Source organism: Heloderma suspectum, chromosome 1 (genome assembly GCF_057233095.1).
Source record: "Heloderma suspectum isolate Gila_16-S chromosome 1, 16-S_ref, whole genome shotgun sequence".
NCBI lineage: Eukaryota > Metazoa > Chordata > Lepidosauria > Squamata > Helodermatidae > Heloderma > Heloderma suspectum.
Genome location: NC_139458.1, coordinates 377,084,309 through 377,104,106, shown reverse-complemented (window position 1 = coordinate 377,104,106; position 19,798 = coordinate 377,084,309). Strand labels below are relative to the sequence as shown.

The window sequence follows — 19,798 nt, the reverse complement described above, 5'->3', positions numbered from 1 at the left end:
AGGAAGTGCTTTATTTGCTGAGGACTGCAGCTACGTATCTATCCAATCCTGGCAAGCAACACAGCTTCAGACCCTGAATCTTGAGGGGACCCACTCCAGATCTATTTTGAACTAGACCCCATATAACCTGGGCTCTAATCTAAAATACATTCACAGGAAGCAGATATCCAAAAAATGGTGTCTGAATCCCTCATTTTCAGAGCTGCCTGCCATCTGTATTCAACTGTATGTTTAATTGTCTCAACTAGTTCAAGAAATCATGCCACCTGTTTATACAAAAGTCATTGCAGCAGAAGAAAAGTGGTCTAATACATAAATAAATGAAATCAGTTTACTCCGTTACCTTTGTTGGAGCTCTGTAGCAGGATACTGGTATCCACTGCTTTTTCTGATTGACAAGTAGAAGTGCTATTATAAGAATTAGGGCTGTCATGATGGGCAGAGTCACCCAGGCAAGAGAACTAAGAGAAGCCTCTCTACTTGGTTGTGATCCTCTGGTTTCTCTAAAATCCCCCTGAAGGTGACCCATATCTGAAAAGTATGAATAAGCATGTTAGCAGCAAACAACTACATAATATCTCTAACCAAGTAGCAGAATAGCTCCATTATTCCACTATTTTTTAAATTCAATTCCAAGACAGGACAACATGAGTTAGATCCAATACTCGCCATCCACTAGCAGAATGGAAATCGCTAGTGCTGGGGTCTCTCCAATGTGGTACCTATGCACAACAACATGTCCAAGAACACCTTTTTTGGTATCCACCAGGTTCCCTGTCCCTACTGATCTTTATTTTATTTTTAAAAGATACTTTAATTCAAAAACTTGTTTTTTTTACCAGAGAGGCTGGAAAGCTGAAAAATGAAGTGCTGGCTTCCAGCACTGTCTTTATTTCCAAAAATGCCCCAGGGCCTCATATGGGTTCCAGAGGCATTCTTAGAAAATAAAAATGGTGCGTGGTCACAGCCCACCATGCCCAGCCACTGAAAAAAAGAAGAAGGTAAGCTGGGCAGTTGTGAGGAGTGTTCTGGGGCACTAGAGGGATGCTTTGCTTGTGCCTTGTCCTTGTGCGTGTGTGTGCATGTGATTGTGTGGGTGTTTGGAGCGTGTGGTATATGTGGGCGTTTTGCCTGTGTGTACTTAAGTTTTGCTGAGTATCATCAGTTTGCTCTCTGTGAAATGGGTATTTTGTTGTGTTTTGTGGGGGCAAATATATGATTTGGCAAGTGGGACTCAGACCCCACCTCTACTTTTTACTCATTTTCTTGGTGAAATTACTTGTCTTTCAACCTCATCAGTTTGCCTTCTGTTAAATGGCAGTTCGAGCAGAAAACGATGACTAAATCTGGATCGAACCCAAAATATTTGACTTATTTTCTTAGAATAATTTGTATGAAGTAGCCATGATATGCTTTCTGCTTATGCAAGGGTATTTTTGGATCTAGCTCCTAAGAACAATTTTTGTCTGTAAAATTTATGTAAGGCCAGAACAGGCATTTCTTTTGTTCTTTCTCGCTGACTATATAGTTCTCATGGCCCTTGCTTTATCTTTAAAGTTTTCTGTAAGAGGCACCCAAGTCAATAGCTTAGACTGATGATTTAATTTGGTAAATAAGTTTAATGGACATAACTTTCCCTGCCTAAGGGGACCTAGATGTATTTAAACTATATAAATGATCTTTAGTGATGATCTTCACCCATGATGGGTTGTGACATTCCTCTATTTCAAAGGAACCCTTCCCTTGATAAAGTTTAGTTTTGTCTAAGGCAGCCTTCCCCAACTGAACTACAATTCCAGCATGGCCATTGTGGTTTGGGATGATGGGTGTTGTAGCACAATAAATCTGGAGGGCATCAGGTTGGGGAAAGTTGGTCTGAGGATAATTACTGAAAGCTTTATACACACTTCTTTCAAGCTTTGGAAAATGTTTTCACTAGCCTAATTCCAGTTTACCGAGAAGATGGCTTTCTGTCTTCCCTTCCACTGACCCCGCCCCCTCTGCTGAGAACACTGCCTGCTGCTGCTGCTCTATTGGTCTGAAATACAGGACATGCACTGGAGCAATAAGGAATTTTTAAAAAGATGTCAGGATTGGCTAAGTGTGTCTCAACTGAGCCCATTGACCTGATTTCACAAAAGAAAATTCTGGGTCCTGCACAGGCTCGTAAGACCTCCCATTTATTGTAGGCAGGGAATAAATTCCTTTTTGAGTGGCTCTGAGTCATTGGGGGAACGTTCTGAACCTTTTGAGCCACCACATGTGTTCACTAGTCCCCCTAGCCAGCAATGAAAGACTCAGGAGACTAAGGATACAGGGGAAGAATAGGAAACACGTTCCCTGTTTAGAATTAAACTGCATTTCTGGGGTATAGGGAGGCTTAGGGAAACTGGGAGAGGCAGAGAGTCCCCCCGCCACACCACATATCATTTGGCTGCTCCTGCCTGGGTATTAAAAAGTCTCCAACTAGTGTTTTTGAAAGAGAAAAATGTTTGAAGTTAACCCAAACCAGCTTTCCTCAACTTGTACCAACCAGATGTTTTGAACTTCAATACCCATCAGCCCTAGCTAGCATAGCCTATGGCCAAGAATTTTGGGAGTTGTAGTCCAAAATATCTCGAGGGCACCAGGCTGGGGAAGGTTGACCTAAACAGTCTCTGATGTGTGACAACGGTGTTTGATTGAAATTCACTTTACCTCTATGGATATGAACAATGTCATTTTCACTGGGCGTAGACCAAACCGGTGCTTCCAGTTCATTGTCTCTTCTATGATTTGTCTTGTCAATTGGAATATTGGTAGGTTCAGGCACATACATCTCTATAAAATATAATCATTTGTCACAGGAACTCATAGAAAAGTTACCCTTACCTAGTCATAGCCATTAAGCTCTTCTTCATCTTGGTTCTTAACATTTTACTTCATACAACCAATCTAATATTTCTACCACCAGGCCTATATAGAACTACATAACTGTTGTCAGAGAGACATTTTGATACTTCATTAATGTATTGGATCATATTTCTGGTATATTTGTTCTCTGACCTAAAGAAACTGAAGCTAGAAAAGTACTTAAAAAAAAACTTAGGGACCATTAGTAGGAGTCTCCCACTATATACGAATAGCAGCATTCTGAACAGCCAGGCAGTCTCTCTGAACATTAAGAGCAGATGAGCGATAGTAAGACAATGGAATAGTGTTTCTGAGTCACCACATGTAAATCTACCCCTTTGTGCCATTGCAATGATACAAGAAGTCCAGAAAACAGCAAGAGTTGACAGACATTGTACTTTTTCTGTTTTTCACACAGCTGCCAAAGGACACATAGTTAAAACAGGAAAACAGCTCCCAACATCATCAATAGCTGCTTAGGTAACTCGATTTTGACAAGGTGATACTAGCTTGCATTAGGAAGTTGCAACACCACTCTATTGATCTCAGTCTGGCCTACTGATTGTCAGCAGCAGTGGCCCCCTGCTCAGCTGTACCATACGGACCAGCTGAGAAGGAGGAGGGCATTTTCATCCCTACTGTGGGGGATGGAAATGAAAATTGAGCCCCCTCTGCTCCTCAGCTGATCTGTGCCAATCTTCATCCCCTTCTTGGCACATTGGACAGGGAGACTAACACTTCCAGCGCACCATAATGACAATGCAGATCGGGACCTTTCCACTCATCAGATGATCAGTGCCAGTCAGTTGAGGAGCAGAGGCCCCGATGTAGCTCTGTCAGAGTTGGCTTTGCTCCCACCTTGCTTTTCCTAATGTGAAAAGGTGAGGGGACAAGTGAAACAGACTGACCCACCGGCTCAAGGAGTGCTCCGAGCTGCCAACTCAGTTGGGAGCTGGCTCTCCCACCATCTCACCTTTATCAAAAGGGAGGGTGAGGGATGAGCAATGCTCACTGAGCCTCCTCAAGGCACTGTCTCAGTCCAGAGCCAGAGTTGCTCTCCTCTGGCCTTTCCTGATCGTGGAAGGTGTGTTGGCGTGTTTGTGGGAAAAGCCAACTAAGCTGTACATCTTGAGAGTGTGGCTCAGTTGGGAGCTGTTCTCCCACACCCTATCCTCTTGCTGAGGGGTGAAGCCTCACCTGAAGCCTTTCCAGGCCAGATGGGCAGGTCTGCTGGGCCACCAGTGGCATAGTGAATGAGCAGGAGCAAGGCTTGGGCTCACACACTCCTCTCTCTTCCTCTGGCATGACATGGCACCTACTTCCTATTAAATCACACTAACTGTGATTTATTCTTACATCCAGAAAGAGTACACTGTGATTAATTTAAGCTATGGTTTATTTTAATATGCCAGGTTCAAACACTGGTATACGATTCTGGCTTGTTAATTATTCTTTTAAAATAGCCATAGTTTAAACTGACCACAATTGGTCCTTTTTGGATGTAATCATAAATTGCAGTCAAAGAGGAACAAGGTGCTTCCAATCTCTTGTTTGTGGCCATGTTGGAAGAGGAAAGGGGAGTGTGCATGTTGCTGTGCATGCACATAATGCTAGATCATGGTTTAGGTGTTACATCTGAACTGGACCAAAGTCTCCTAATTACAGACTCCTTGAAAGTCAGAATAAATTATTCAGAGAGAAAATAGGAAAACTATCCTTTTCTGTATTTCAAGCCCTGACTCAAAATATATATATTTGAACTAAACAAACACTTTTAGCTAATTCTCAGGTGTTCTCAGAACAGAAATCTGTTCTGTCTTCCTCATTTCTCAGCAGTTAGTAGCTGAACTGCAAGACAGCTGAGGGGGAAACTCTCAACAGAGACGGTCTGTTACCTAGAAGATTTTGCAATCCTGGATTTGCACAGTATTTGCCTATCTGGGACACATGGTTATCTATTCTGTTTGTGTGCAAAAATTCTGAGAACCCCTAAATACACTACCGAAATAAATTGTATGAATATTACCTGGGCACATGGGACAGCAACTTCCCTCCACATTGATTGGTTCCACACAAGGAAGAGGAGGGCAACTGACTGTGGAACAAAGGGTCTGTCCCTGTAGACAGTAGCAGTGTGTGCAACTGTCAATGTCCCAACGTTCTTCATCAGCATATGTTTTTCCATTAAAGTGACACACTGCCTTCTTTGATGCGGTGTCTTCTGTTGGAATAATATTGCCATAATTTGGAAGTCAGAAAGCCATTTCATAGTAATTGGAAAAAAAGAAATGTACAATCATATGCCCTGCTTTGAGACTGAACTGTTTTGTTATGTGGCAGTTTGGCATATTCAGTATTCTGCTCTTGGCTGAAAAGTATCTGCTTAATGCTAATGGGACAGTATATAGTAGGTAGTGAAGTTCCATCGCTGAGGAGAAAAGGGATCAAAAATGTTCAGAGTCATATTTTCAATTGTTGTGCTAATTTTTTTTCTGCTATTGAGCAATTATATTCAATTATTATGCTTCTATGTTAATAGATTTGTTTCTATTCTAAAGTGAACAACCTATCTATTAACTGCGATCCAGTGGCCTAAGTGTCAATACTGGCTGGCCAGACCAGAGTTAAAATCCTTGTTCAGTTATGAATTCACTAGGTTAGCCTACTATATTCACCTTAATTCTCTGTCAAAAAAATAGGAATGATAGATTACCTTACATCACTGTCGTGAGGACAAGTATGATGGACAGTGGAAAGATTTAAAACCATCAGAAGATTTATTAAGAAAACCCATCTGTGGGTTTTTTCCACATTGTTTTTCTTAAGAAATGAACAATTAATAACAAAATTTACACAGGATCTTGCTACTCATCTACATGATAAGCCTACTGACTATGCAGAATGTAAGAATTAACAATTTTCTAAATTACTTTAATGTCACTTCATCAAAGGCTGTATTTACATACAACATAATTAGAAAACATACTGACCCTCTGTATATTTATCCATACTATCCAAAGTATGCATGTCTTGCACTATGTTTAAGCCAGCTTCCTGTTGCACTAGCAATGACTCCTGCTAGTGCGTAGGCAGCATTGGATACTCCCCAGAATCTTCCCTGAACCTTGATATAGAAATGGCTAGAGAATGGGGTTTCAATATCCAGGTTATAGAAGATTCTACATTTAGAACCACCACAGGACTTGGTGATTTGGGCATTCACTTCTGTGCATGGTGAGGACAGCATAGTGGAGGAGAAGTGGTGAAGAAGTGCAATGAGCTGCGGCCTCATCCAGTCTTACTGTGTGCTGAGGTGGGGTTGGGATGGGGTGAAAAGTATAACTTGATGATCCCGTAGATTTTTAAATGTCCATCAAGCACACAGATACAACCTTCCATCTTTATTCAAACAAACCTACTCAGAATCTAAGTCTTCTTAATATTAGTTTGCTATACAGAAAGCATACACGCAGGGGCTGTTTATCAAGAGTCAGTGCCGACTGAGGCACCTATAACATGCATCTAGTCTGCCTCTTCTGCACTGCAAATGCATTCTACTGACAACAAAGGGAAGCCAAATACACAATGTGAACTGTGTCAGGATGAATGGGAGTAAAATCCCATGCTTCTATAAACAGTGCTGCAAAGGGAAGCTTTTTAAATTTTCAACTGTTCGTGTGCCTAAACTTTTATTTTACTGAAGTTATTCTAGTACAAACTTTTAAAATTAATTTGAGAAACAATTATGCTTTGGAAGAAAGTTAGAAAGGATAAACCCAGTGTACAAAAAAGATTAAATCTGTTTGTAGGCAGAGGAGGGTCTTCTTAACAGCTGAAGAAAACGCTATCTCTGCAGCTTTTGTCCATTAAATAACATTTAGAATGAGAAATTAAACAACACAATTGCTTCAGAACATTATCCCTGCAAAGAACTGACAAAGTACATAAAAGTAATGTTTTCAGGTATAATGCAACAAAAACTATTAAAAGGAGCGCTAATCTAGCTGGACTTAGCTATGACGCAGGTTGAGCTAGACTTTATGGCAGGAAACTACAGCCCTGTATCTATTCTCCCCTTCTTATTAATAATATCTAGTGATACAAAACATAATATCATGATACTGCCAAATAGCAGGGAGTAGAATGGTGACTGAGAAACATGCAATGTGAAGTCACATCACACTTTTGTATCACTAGACATTATGGAGGAGAGGAGATGCAAGCTGCTTTTTTTTGTCTAGCTGTAGCCTAAGCTCTATTGACACAAATGGAGTAAGTTAGTTGTGACTAACTCAAGTTCCATTGTTTCAATGGGACTAAGTCAAGACTAATTTTGGCTGGATCAGGGCCAAAGATAGCATGAACCTATTCTCCCTCAGTATTTGGCTCACATCTCATTCTAATAACAGAAATATTAGCTAACAACACCCTCCCAACCTTATGAAAAACACTATATGTGTCAATTGTTTATGTTAGAAGATATATATTACATGTCTTCTAACAGACATTGTGGCTAGCTATCAACAACAGTTAGTGACAAGGAAAGAATGAATCAAACAATGGAGTAACTAATAATAAATATATCACAGTTCTCAGAAGAAACACCAGGAGACATCAGAAATAGAGCACAAAATACAAAGAAGATAAAAATTGACAAGACATCACAATATTAAGTATGTGTGACTAAGAAAAAGCCCTCCCATCACATCTCTCTCTTTCCTATTCAATACTTACCTATACAATAAGGACAACACTGTCCCTTTCTCAAAACAGGTCTGTCACAGGACACTGGTGGGCAAGATTCAGAGTAGCAGCTGATTCCACCATCCATGCAAATACAGCTAGTACAAACATTGGGTTTCCAAGACTCAGCAGTCAGGAAAATATCACCATCATCGTTTTTGCAGTAACTGGGCATGTTCTCATTGCTTGACAAGGAAGTCTGAACAGGTTCATCTAGACATACAAGCATGCATATAAATAAACATGGGAGACAGCAAGGAATTTGCTGTGGGACAGTTCTCCACAGTTTTGTGAAACTGTGGATTTGATTCATGAAATCTAAACATACATTGTTCACAGAAGAACCCAAGAACTGACTTTGGACAGGTGAGCAATTTAGCTCTCTGCAGCTGTCACCTTATCCTTCATAATATAGCCTTTCATTAAAGGCTTATCTGCATAGTCTTTTTGTGATACTAAGTGCAGGCCAGGGCATCAGGGATTTCTAGATTTTGGCATTTCCTAGTTCTCACAGCATATATACATATATTTGAAAAAAGCAGGTCCAACATTGAGATAGCAATATGAAAAGGCACAACCAGTTATTTATTTATTTGGAAGATAACCCCACAGATTCTTTCTCAGCTGCGGCTGAGTCACCTCTTCAGTTTATCAATGGTTCTGTACCTCACCATACAGTTCTCAAGGAGAAGAGAGGAAAGCTACTTGAGCTGCTTCTGGCTATGTGTCTGAAGCTCAGCCCCCATCTTTTTAGTCTTCCCTTCCTCCAGGCTCATAGAGCTCTGGGAAGGAGGAGGAAGCATCTGCAAAAGCATCTGCTCCTACATATTAAGTAGCTCCCAGTTCACATTTATGAAAATTTATTTCAATCATGTTTTATTTATATCCCACATTTCTGCCAAAAATGGCGCGCATCACTACTCTACAATTAAAAGTGGCATATCGCTACTTTGCAATTATGTACTTTTTTGAAAAGAATGAGTGGAGGCCTTTAAAACATATGTGCAAAAGGAAAGAATTGCTGGTATCCTTGAGTGACTGTGAAACATTCTTAACGGGAATTATTGAAAAGTTATTCTGTGAATATAGCAAAGCATCTCGAGTCATTACAGAAGCATGGTTAATTGTTTGTTGCATTTTTAAAAAAATATATATGTGACAAAATTAGCAAGGGAAAGAATAAGGATATGGACTAGATTCCCCTTTATAAAGTCCACTGTATCACTATTTTATTATTGTTTTCCTTCTTTCTGTATAGATAGGTAGATCATTTTTACTTTTGCTTGTTAAGTGTGTAGTTAATGCTTTTCTAAACATATAAATATTTTAACACATTTCAATGAATATAATAATTTAAAGACACATTGTTTTCACGCACACACACACACACGCCCAAATCCAGACAGCTGATTTTCACAGGGAAGTGTTGGAAATGAAGCTTCAAGAGGGTTGATTTAGAGTATGAAAAGGGTGCTGAACTCTTTCCTGCCTGTCACTTCTCTCCTCCAAAGGATCCTTCCAAGATGCTTTCCCCCTGGGATTCCTAATGTATGTTTGTGTGGGTAAAGACACATCTGGCTGACCACTGTTGGAACTGATTACTGGACTAGATAGGCCTCTGGTATGATCCAACAGGGTTTTGCAGATGGAAAAGCGGCTTGGCTGGGGTTGCACTTTATTATTTATTAAAGGTATTTATAAATCCCTTTCTGCTTACCAGGACCCTAAAATTGATGTACAATTTAAAACAATACAACACAATATAATCACAACAGAATAAAAGCAAAAACAAAACATTATTTAAAAGAGGTCAGAAACAATATTAAAATTCATTGAAGGGCTGGCAAAACAGTAGCATTTTTACTGTTTTAAAACTCAGTAGAAATAGAGCCAACCTGTCTTCCCTCAGGAGGCAATTCCATACTTGGGGTGCTGCTACAGAAAAGGCCCTGTCTCATATACCCACCAACGAAACCTCCCTTGGTAAAAGGTCATACAACTGGGCCTCTGATTAAGACTCCAAGCTACAGGCAGGCTCATACAGGAGGAGGCAGTCTTCCAGATACCCTGGCACCAAGCTGCTTAGGGGATTATATGTCAAAACCAGCTCCTTGAATTGGCCTCCGGAACAAATTGGAAGCCAGTGTATTTGGTTCAAGACTGGTGATATATATTCTCTAAAATACATGCCAAACAATAGTCTGACCATCACATTTTGCACTAGCTGTAGTTTCCAAATGCTGTTTAAGGGGAGCCCCACAAACAGCACATTACAGTAGTCTAAATGAATGGTAATTAAGGCATAAATCACTGTGGCAGATCTGCCTTCCCCACGAAGGGGTGTAGCTGGTGCAACACTACTGGACAAAGGCGCACCAGGCTCTCCAGAACCAACGCGGGGTCTAAAAGCATCCCCTGGTCTATGAAGGAGTGCAATCTCATCAAGAACAGGGTGTATTCCCAATTCCATGTTGGCTTGTCTGCTGACCAACAGAGCCTCCATCTGATTTGGATTATGCCTCAATTTGTTTGCCTACATCTAATTCTTTGTTTGCCCACATTCAAACAACAGTTCAGGACTTCCACAGTCTCTCTGGCATCATTAAAAAGAGAGAGACAGAGCTGGGTATCATCAGCATACTGATGAGACCCCACCCCCAAACTCTGGATGACCTCCCTCAGTGGCTTTATGTAGATGTTAAAAAGCATAGGGGACAATAAACAGCCCTGATGAACCACATAAACTAACTGTCACAAGGCCAAGCAAAAGCCACCTCCCCCTGTAGCACCACCTTTAGGAAATGTTCAGCCAAATAGGACTGGAACCACCGCAAAATGATGCCCCCAAGTCCCATATCAGCCAAACTTTCCAGAAGGTTACCATGACTGATGCGATCAAATGGCACCAAGAGCTCCAGCAGAACCAACATACTTCCCCAGCACAGTTCCTGGCATAAGTCATCCACCAAAGCAACCAAGGCAGTTTCTGTCCCACAATAAGGCCTAACCCCAGATTGGAATGGATCCAAATAATCAGTTTCATCCAAGAAGTCTGGAGGTTTGCTGCCACCACTTACTCTAAGTCCTTACTTTAAAAAAGAAGCTTGGAAACTGACCGGTACTTATCTAGGGTAGTAGGATCCAATGAAGATGTCTTTAGCTTTAGTGGAGAAGTGAAAGAAATGTTTAAGCACCTCACACCTATTATTTTGCTCAAAATAATCTCTTCCCAAAACTGTTTTTCTCTAGGAAAAGCAGTCATCAGGCTTCTGTTACACATCTATATTTGTAATGTAATTTCCACAGTTTAAATGTTATTCCGTTTCAGATCATGATTTAAGTGGAACCCTTGTTGGCTTTGTTAACCACAGTTAAGGCAGTGCAATTTACCTTAACCACAGTTAAGACAGGGGCGGGGAAGGAGAAACGTACTCCAAAGGGGATAGGGGGAAGAGACTGTGCATTCCCAAAGCTGGTTTTCCATTTGTTAGCCACAGTTAAGAGGGATCAGAAGTACATCCCCACTGGTTCATAATACAGTTCTTCTACCACTGCTTTGAATGGTTCCCTCTCCATTTATGAATTGACAAGGTAGAGCTGGAGTGAGTGAGCACATTGCCTCCCACGCACTCACTGTGTCTGGTGTGCTTGCTGCTTCCGCTTTCTTCGACACCCCAGGAATGCCCAGGAACATCTCGTTCCTGGGCTGTCTAATATGACGTGTGAACCTGTAACTCAGGGTTGCTGCAGGACAAACAACCCAGAGTTTTAACCTAACAAAAAATCATGGGTTAAAACTCTTGACTTGTTTGTCCCTCAACAAAGGCAGGTTGCTTACCTTTAACTATAGTTCTTCAAATGGTCATCTGTGCATTCACACATATGGGCTCTGTGCCTGCACGGAGCCTCTATTTGGGAAACCTCTATAACTGAGGAAAACTGTTTTTGGCAGGAACCCTTCCCCACCATCCCACTGTGCACATCTGAGTGGGTTCCTGCTGATTTCCTCAGTTCCTTGAGACCACATACACAGTCTTGGATCTGAGGAAAAAATTCTTGGTATCAATACCAAAAAGATACTGACACCGAAGATGGGATGGTGGGTGGGTTGTGTGAATGCACAGATGACCACTCGAAGAACTACAGTTACAGTTACCTGCCTTTCTTCTTCATGGTCTCTGTGCATCACACATATGGTTGACTAACAAGCCAACTTACTGGTGGTGGATAGGTGTGACATCATAAAAATGTCAACAAAACTGCCCTTCCAATTGTGCAATCCATCTTGCATGCATATCCAGCTTGTAGTGCTTCACAAATGTAGATGTTGCAGACCATGTTGCAGCTTTACATAGGTCCTGCAAAGGTACCCCTCTACCGAATGCTGTAGATATCGACAGCACTCTCATTGAGTGTGCTTGAATCCGAGGCAAAGTGTCATGACCCATAAGCTGGTATGCTATTTTTATAGTCTGAGTTATCCAAGCAGCCAGTCTTTGGGATGACACAAGTAAGCCCTCATTGGGTCCGCCATAGCAAGCAAATAATCTTTGTGATTTTCAGAAAGATTCAGTTCGGGCTTTGTAAAAGGCCAGTGCCCTGTGAACATCAAGGTTATGGAGGCTTCGTTCCAATTCTGAAGCAGGTGATGAGGAAAAGGCTGGAATAATCACCAGCTGATTTATATGGAACTCAGATACCACCTTCGGCAGGAAAGAAATGTCTGGTCGAAGAATAACCATGTCCTTATGAAATACAATAAAAGGACTATCGATGCAGAAAACACACAATTCACATGCCCTCCTTGCTGAAGTGATGACTACCAAGAAACCCACCTTCCAAGAAAGTACACTAATGTCAATAGTGGCCATAGGTTCGAGCAGTTTCAATTTCAAGGCCCATAACACCAAGGAAAGGTCCCAGTCTGGCACTATCCTTCTTACAGGTGGAACCAAATTCTGAAGTCCTCACAAAAATTGTTTGGTAAGGGGATGTGTAAACACAGAAGATCCTTGTACCTGTCCCCTCATTACTGATATTGCTGCCGCATATGCTCTGATGAATATTTAAGGCCCTTTCTAAACAAGTGATGAAGAAAAGTCAAAACATCTTTAATTGAGCAAGGAAAAGCGGAAAAACCAGTGGACTCTTCAAACTTTCAGAAAGTTGCCCATTTATTATTATAAGAGCGATGGGTAGCTGGTCGTTTTGCAACGTCCAATATCTGCTGAACCAGAGAAGGGATTGACTCATTCAGTCCCATGATGGACCACACCGTCAGCCTCAAGGTATGTCTGTCTGGATGTCAGATTCTTCCCCAATCGTGGGAGATCAGTCTTGTTATGAGTGGAACATGGATGAAGTTGCCTTTGGCCATGTGTGACAGAATTGTAAATCAAGGTTGTCTTGGTTACTATGGAGAGTTTAATAGACTATTGGTCTTCTCCTCCCTGATCTTCGCTATCACTCTTGGTAGCAGTGGAAATGGAGGAAGAGAGAGAAAGCTCCGCTCCCCTGAAGGAGAAATGCGTCACCCAATGACGAATGCCCTACTCCTGCTCTCGAACAAAATGTCCTGCAAACTGCATTCAACTGTGTCGTGAGCAAGTCCATTGATGGGCAGCCCCACCTTCAAAATATCCTGTGTAGGATAACTGGTGACAGTTCCCTCTCGTGAGATATCTGGAAGGTGCGACTGAGGGAGTCTGCCAAGATATTTTCTGTCCCCGCAATGTGAATTGCTGTGATATGTATGTGCCTGCAGACCACCCAATCGTAAATTTTTAGGGTAAGGTCTACTAACTCGGATGAGTGAGTGCTGCCCTGCTTGTTCAGGTGCCAAAGAACAGAAGTATTGTCCATTAGGATCTGGATGTGTCTGCCCTCGAGATAAGTTGCAAAGGCTTGAAGAGCTTTCCATACTGCAGGAAGCTCCAGAAAATTTATGTGTGCCTGACATTCTACTGGCGACCATTGACCTTATATTTGCAAAGGTCTGCAGTGAGCTCCCCAACCAGCTAGCGAGGCATCATAGGTGGTGAGAACGTGAGATGGAAGAAGTTACAGAAAAGGAATGCCTTGACTGAGGTTGCTGGAATCCATCCACCAGTGAAGGGATTAGGCGATGTGGTCTGGAATCCTGAGTCTGGTTTGGTGAGCGTTGGTGTTGTTGTTGAACACTCGGATAAACCAGTTCTGTATGGGCCACATTCTCAATTGAGCCCTCTCCACTACCGACACTGTTGCCGCCATATGTCCTAACACGCATTGGATGTTGTACGCTGAAACACGTCTCTTTTGGTACAGAGTACTTGCCAATTGTACTGGTTGCAGTATACGGTCCCAAGGGAGATATGCTGTAGTGGCATCTAGGAGTGCTCCTATGAGCTTTATAGTTTGAGTAGGGAATAGGCTTGATTTCTCGTCATAGAGGCAAAGTTCAAGAGTGTTGAGAAGGCTGCAAACAAAAGCAACTGAACAGTGCATGGCCTCCTTGGAATTGCTGACTAAGAGCCAGTCGTCTAAATATGGGTAAACTTCGATGCCCTCGAGTCAGAGATATGTGCAGACAACTGCCACGCATTTGGTAAACACTCTCAGTGCCGTTGTGTGGCCAAGTGGTAGCATGCAGAACTGAAACATCTCTGCTCCTATGGCAAAACAGAGGAATCTCTGGAATGACTCTTCGACTGCTATGTGGAAGTAAGTATCTTTGAGATCCACCACTGCAAACCAGACGCCTTTCCAAAGGAGGGGGAGAATCATGGAAAGCATAGTCATCCTGAATTTCTTGGGTGTGATAAACTCATTCAGCTTCTGCAGTCCAAAATAGGATGAAGTCCGCTGTCCGTTTTTGGAACTGGGAAGTAACGGGGAAAAAAGCTCTTGTTCTTTTCCTTGGGAGAAATGCGCTGGATGGCTCCCTTTTGAAGAAGGGATTCTGTTTCTAGATGTAACACTGCCGACGGTGGAGTCACTTGAATGGTTCCCACTGAGGGGAGATAGTTGAATTTGATCCTGTATCTGTGGCGAACAATAGCCAGCACCCACTGGTCTGAGGTTATCGCATGCCAAGTTGGAAGGAAGAAGGAAAGTCGATTGTGAAACTGTAAGTCTGGATGGTGATGATCAACAGGAAATGGGACAGAGTCAAAGATGCTGTTTAGAGGCATTATCCACCTTATTACGGGAGGTACGAAACCTAGGAGCCGAATATTGCTTCCTTTGCTGGTGCTGTTGTGGCTGGTACTGAGAGGTACAGTCTGTGGTCTGGCTTTTGAAAATATGAAGGCTGTTGTCTAAACCAGCGACAGGGTGTGTATGACTGTTTCTGTTAAGGTTATCCGATGCCCATTTTTTTGCGGTTGTTCTGGCCTCCTGTACAGAGTCCATTTGGTCGTCCATCTTAGAATTAAACAGGCCTTCCCCATCAAAAGATAAGTCCTCAATTCTGGAGCAGGCCTAGGGTCTTAATCCTGTGGATCGGAGCCACATATGCCGTCTTAAGTGTAACGGAACCCACCACTGACGTCGCACTGCAATCTGCTTGGTGCTGTGCAGTGTTGATTTGTTGATGTGAGAGTCTAAGTGCCTCTGCTTGGAACAATCTAGCTAGTTCCCTCTGATCCTCTGGAAGGTACGTACACAGGGAATCTATTCTTTCCTCACAGGAATAATTGATAACAGGGCATCTTACCTTGGTAACTGGAGACGCAGAGTCCCAAGGCTGCTGATGAAGTAAAATAAGGTTGAGTCTGCGCCCTTCCTTATCCACTGGAGATGTGTGGGAACATTGAGACTGTCCCTGCGCTGATTCCACTATTATTGAGTTGGGACGTGGATGTGAAAAAAAAATGCGGCATCCTTTTCTTGCACCTTGTACATAGACTCTAACCTTTTAGACATAGGTACCATTAAAGACTGGGCAGACCACGTTTGTTTTACTGTTTGAAGGAGGGTCTGCAGTATTGCTACCAGTACCAAAGACTCTGTCACCGCATCAAAGACTGGGTCTTACCTTCTCTGTTGGTTGTTGAACCTCTATTCCCAGAGACTGAGCATTCTTAGAACTTGCTCTGAGAAATGTCCCATATCCTCTGAAGGAGAAGCTCTATCTCAAGTACCCACAACATCATCTGGGGAAGAAAGAGACAGTGGAATGGAGGAGTAAGATGATGAATTCGACTGATAATCATCCACTGAGTCGTGAGATAACTCCTTTTGAGTGGGAGACTTCACTTGTTCACTCTGTTCCTGTACTGGCGGGGTTGGCAAGGAACAAGGTGGTGGGCTTCTGTTCCTATTGCTCCTAGTGACTTGCAAAGAAGTGGACTGTGGAGGTACTGGTGGTGGCAGCTGAGCAACTTCAGTACCTGGAGGGCGTGATGCAGAAGCTGATGGGTGAGATCGGTATCGAGAAGAAGCAATTCCTAAATATCTGGTACAATCATAGAATGGATCATATTCTCTTCTGAATGACCAATCATCATACTGATAAGATCTCGGGGAAGGCATAGACCACCCTGAGTGCCAGTCCCATTCCTGGTGAGGGAACATGGTCTACTGTGGTAATCATCTTCAAAACCACAAAGGGGTGATTGGTATCAAGAAGCAGGATCCTCATGAGCTGTGGAAGGATGTGGTCTTCCGTACTGTCAGGCTTGCAAACTGTGGTCACAGTATTGTGCTTCTGGAGAAATGGAGCATTGGTCCTGAGGACTACTATGGGGTTGATGTCGAACCAAAGAAAGATCTCTAATCTCTCCTTCCAAGACCGTAGATGGAGGGTCTAATGGTACGACAGTCATTGGTACTGAAGGCAATGTCACAATCGGTGAGTTCAATAGAAGTGGTGCTGGTGGGGAACCCTGACTCCGATGTTCTTAGTGGAGTTTTTTTTTTTACCTCCTTTTTGTTCTGGACAGTCCCCGTAGCTGGCTTAGTGTGCTTGGCTTTTTTAGAGATTTTCTTAGCAACCGAAACTGGCAGGAGTAGATGGGTCTTCTCTCTCCCCCTCAAACAAGGGTCGGGAAGGAGAAGCCAGGGCTTAGATTAGTATCTTCTTGGCTCCAGTGGTTCACTGAGATTCCGGCTTTTGGGTGTCCACCGCTTGAAGAGCTTTTTGCCACAAAATTGCCTTTAGTCTATTGGAACAATTTTTAAGAGCTTGCTTGGAGAATGATTGACAATGGTGGCAAGTCTCCACAATGTGAGCTTCCCTGAGACAAATAAGGCATACAGAATGACCGTCTGATGGCAGCAATTTGCTGCCACAGCAGACGCACTTCCTGAAGGGGGCCTTTAATGCCATACGCCAAAAAGACAAAAATCCTAACTAATCTAACCTACTACTTAAAAAAAAAAGTAAGAAGAAAACAGCAAGAGAAGGAAAAGGATGAAGAGGCAAAGCGAGAAGAAAACAGTGAGAGAAGGAAAAGGATGAAGAGGCAAAGCGAGAAGAAAACACCTCAGCGTCCCAACAAAACACCAACGAAGTTTCCTGAGAGGTAACCTTAACAGCGGTCAAAAAGGAACTGAGATCGGCAGGAACCCACTTGGATATGTGCAGTGGGACGGTGGGGGAGTGTTCCTGCCAAAAACAGCATTCCTCAGCTATAGAAGTTTCCTGAATAGAGGCTCCACAGGCGCAGAGCCCATATGTGTAATGCACAGAAACCACGAAGAACCCAGAGTTCCAGGTTCGCACATTGTATCAAACAACCCAGGAACAGGATGTTTCTGGGATGTTGATGAAAGTGCATGCAAACTGGAAGTGGTGAGTGGGTGGGATGCACTGTGCTTGCTCGCTCTTGCACGGTCCCAACAGCCCATGGTTTAAACAACCCATGTGTTGTTGCTATGTGTGAATCGGCCAATACCTGTATTTCAGCTCTGATACCTCCTCTAAGCTACTGCTTATGCTATTTGTATTAGAATTTCTAGCCTCACCAAAAATCCTTCTAGTTTTCCTTTTATTCAAATTAAGTCTCAGATTTTTGTTCAATAATTTTCAGTTTAGCTTATTTCTTGCACCCTTTAGCAGGAGTTCAGTATAATATTTCAGAGCAGCATCTTGCATAAAGAGCACAACCAACTGGAAAATCTATGTTGAAAGTAATCAGGCAATGCTAACCTGGGCACTGTGGACAGCATGAGTCTTGAGTACGGGTGGGATTTCGACAAAGAAGAGGTGGGCAGACTTCTGTCTCACACAAAACCCGTGCGTTATGACATGTGCATTGTGTGCATGAATCAATATTCCATGTATCGCCTTCCACAAAATATTCCCCTCCAGGAACATAGCAGATGGTTGGACCACTGAGTTCTGGCTTCTGCACAGTGAATTCATCTGTGAAAACAGAACCCGAAAACAATGTAACAGAAAATTGCATTCGCTTTCTTCTGAATAAGTACATTAACTTTATAATAACTTGGTTTTTAAACCTATTACATATGAATGTATTTCTATATATAAAGCTATACAAAACCCAGTTTCATAGGTTCCAGCACCTTAGTGGGACTAGAATCCAAGAAAGGGCTATGAAGATAAGGGCTGGCTTGATTCTTAGTGACTCCCATTGAATTCTATGAGACAATGACCCTGTGAGCATGATCACTGCAGCTCACCATGGCTTACTGAAGCAACAGTGGGCTGTGGCGTGTGCTGGGTGACTTTTGCATATTCAAGCTGCAGCCACGGCTTGTCATGTCATGCAAATCCAACAAGGGTGGTTGTTGGTGTGGTTAGCAAACCAGCCACAACCCTAAATCAGCCGATGGATTGGGGGTGGTTTGTTAACCATGCCAACAACCCACCCTCGCTGGGTTCACACAACTCAACAATATGTAATATAAATACGCAAAATGGCTACTTGAAGGAGCTGCTAAATTTTATTTATTTATTTATTACATTTATATCCCGCCTTTTTCCTCCTTAAGGAACCCAAGGCAGAGTACATAATCCTCCTCCTCCTCCATTTTATCCTCACAACAACCCTGTGAGGTGGGTTGGGCTGTGATTCTGTGACTGGCCCAAAGTCACCCAGTGAGCTTCCATGGCTGAGTGCGGACTAGAAGCCGAATCTCCTGACTCCCAGTCCAACACTCTAGCCGCTACACCACACTGGCTCTCATAATGAGTCATACTAACCCACTGTGGCTTAGTGTGACAATGCAAAATGACTGCAATCAGCAGATTTACTGGGAGAAGGGCAAGATATAATCCTGGATGGCTTTGCTCCCCCACCGCCCCCTTTTTTTTACTTCTTTAATATTTACAATTTTTATAATTAAATGTTTGTAAGTTATAGAATTGGTGTTAAGAGTGTTTTATAAAGCATTGTTTGTATTTAACTCTTTATTGTACAGGAGGTATACCTAATAATATTTTGTCTAGACAGGACGTATAATTAGGTTTCTTAAGGGAGGTTGTACCTTTAAGGCAGGGGTGAGCAACTATGGGTGGTCCAGGGCCCATTTTCAACTAAATGGTATATTACAGGTTATCTTGTTAATGAGCTAGTTATTTTTTCCCCACACTTATCTATTTAGGAACTTACAACTTAGTTCTGCTTTCTGTGTCAATGTGTTATTTCCTTAAAAATACAGAGTCGCTGATTTAGGAATTTAGAATTATGTGCCTTTATTCCAACTTCATGTGTGTATATTTCAGTTGTTTAATCTCTTGTCTAGTTGACTGTCCATTAGCCTTCAGGCATTGTATATTTGGATTTTGTTCCATATAGGATGCATATGACTGTAATAAAATGTATATATTACTTGTGCATAAACTTTAGGGTCTAGTGGTTTAGCTATATATCACTTGTGTACTGTCTAGCACTTTTTGGTTGTCTTTACTTGCAGCTGTGTCTTCATTTTGTTTTTGTATGCATTTGAATACATTTTATTCTTTCCGAAGAGACAGGATAGGGGTTGGAGTACATAATCTAGTTACATATTTCCAATCATAGTTTAGCATGAATGATAAAACAAGTCAGACAGCTCCTGCCAGATCAGATTCACATTTGTAGTAGGGTAGACTGGAATCTCTCTCCTTCTCCTACACACACTAAATGATAGGCTAGCTAGAGAAAAACTGAAACATATTCAGGGGAAGAACACTGAATATAAAAACCGATTTATAAAAAAGGACAAACATTAAATA

The 19,798-nt window shown here is 42.2% G+C and overlaps 1 protein-coding gene across 4 annotated transcripts in view; it reads right to left on the bottom strand.

The window, feature by feature from the left end:
• Positions 1 to 19,798, bottom strand: part of CRIM1 (cysteine rich transmembrane BMP regulator 1) — a 241,057-nt gene that overhangs the window by 5,907 nt on the left and 215,352 nt on the right. For all 4 annotated transcript variants that reach the window (XM_084828321.1, XM_084828318.1, XM_084828317.1 and 1 more), the window contains 5 exons: positions 17,768 to 17,983; positions 7,627 to 7,848; positions 4,919 to 5,113; positions 2,698 to 2,820; positions 344 to 531 (listed from right to left, as the gene is read on the bottom strand). In XM_084828321.1, coding sequence (XP_084684447.1) covers positions 344 to 531; positions 2,698 to 2,820; positions 4,919 to 5,113; positions 7,627 to 7,848; positions 17,768 to 17,983 — 944 coding nt within the window. The remainder of the gene's footprint in view (positions 1 to 343; positions 532 to 2,697; positions 2,821 to 4,918; positions 5,114 to 7,626; positions 7,849 to 17,767; positions 17,984 to 19,798) is intronic.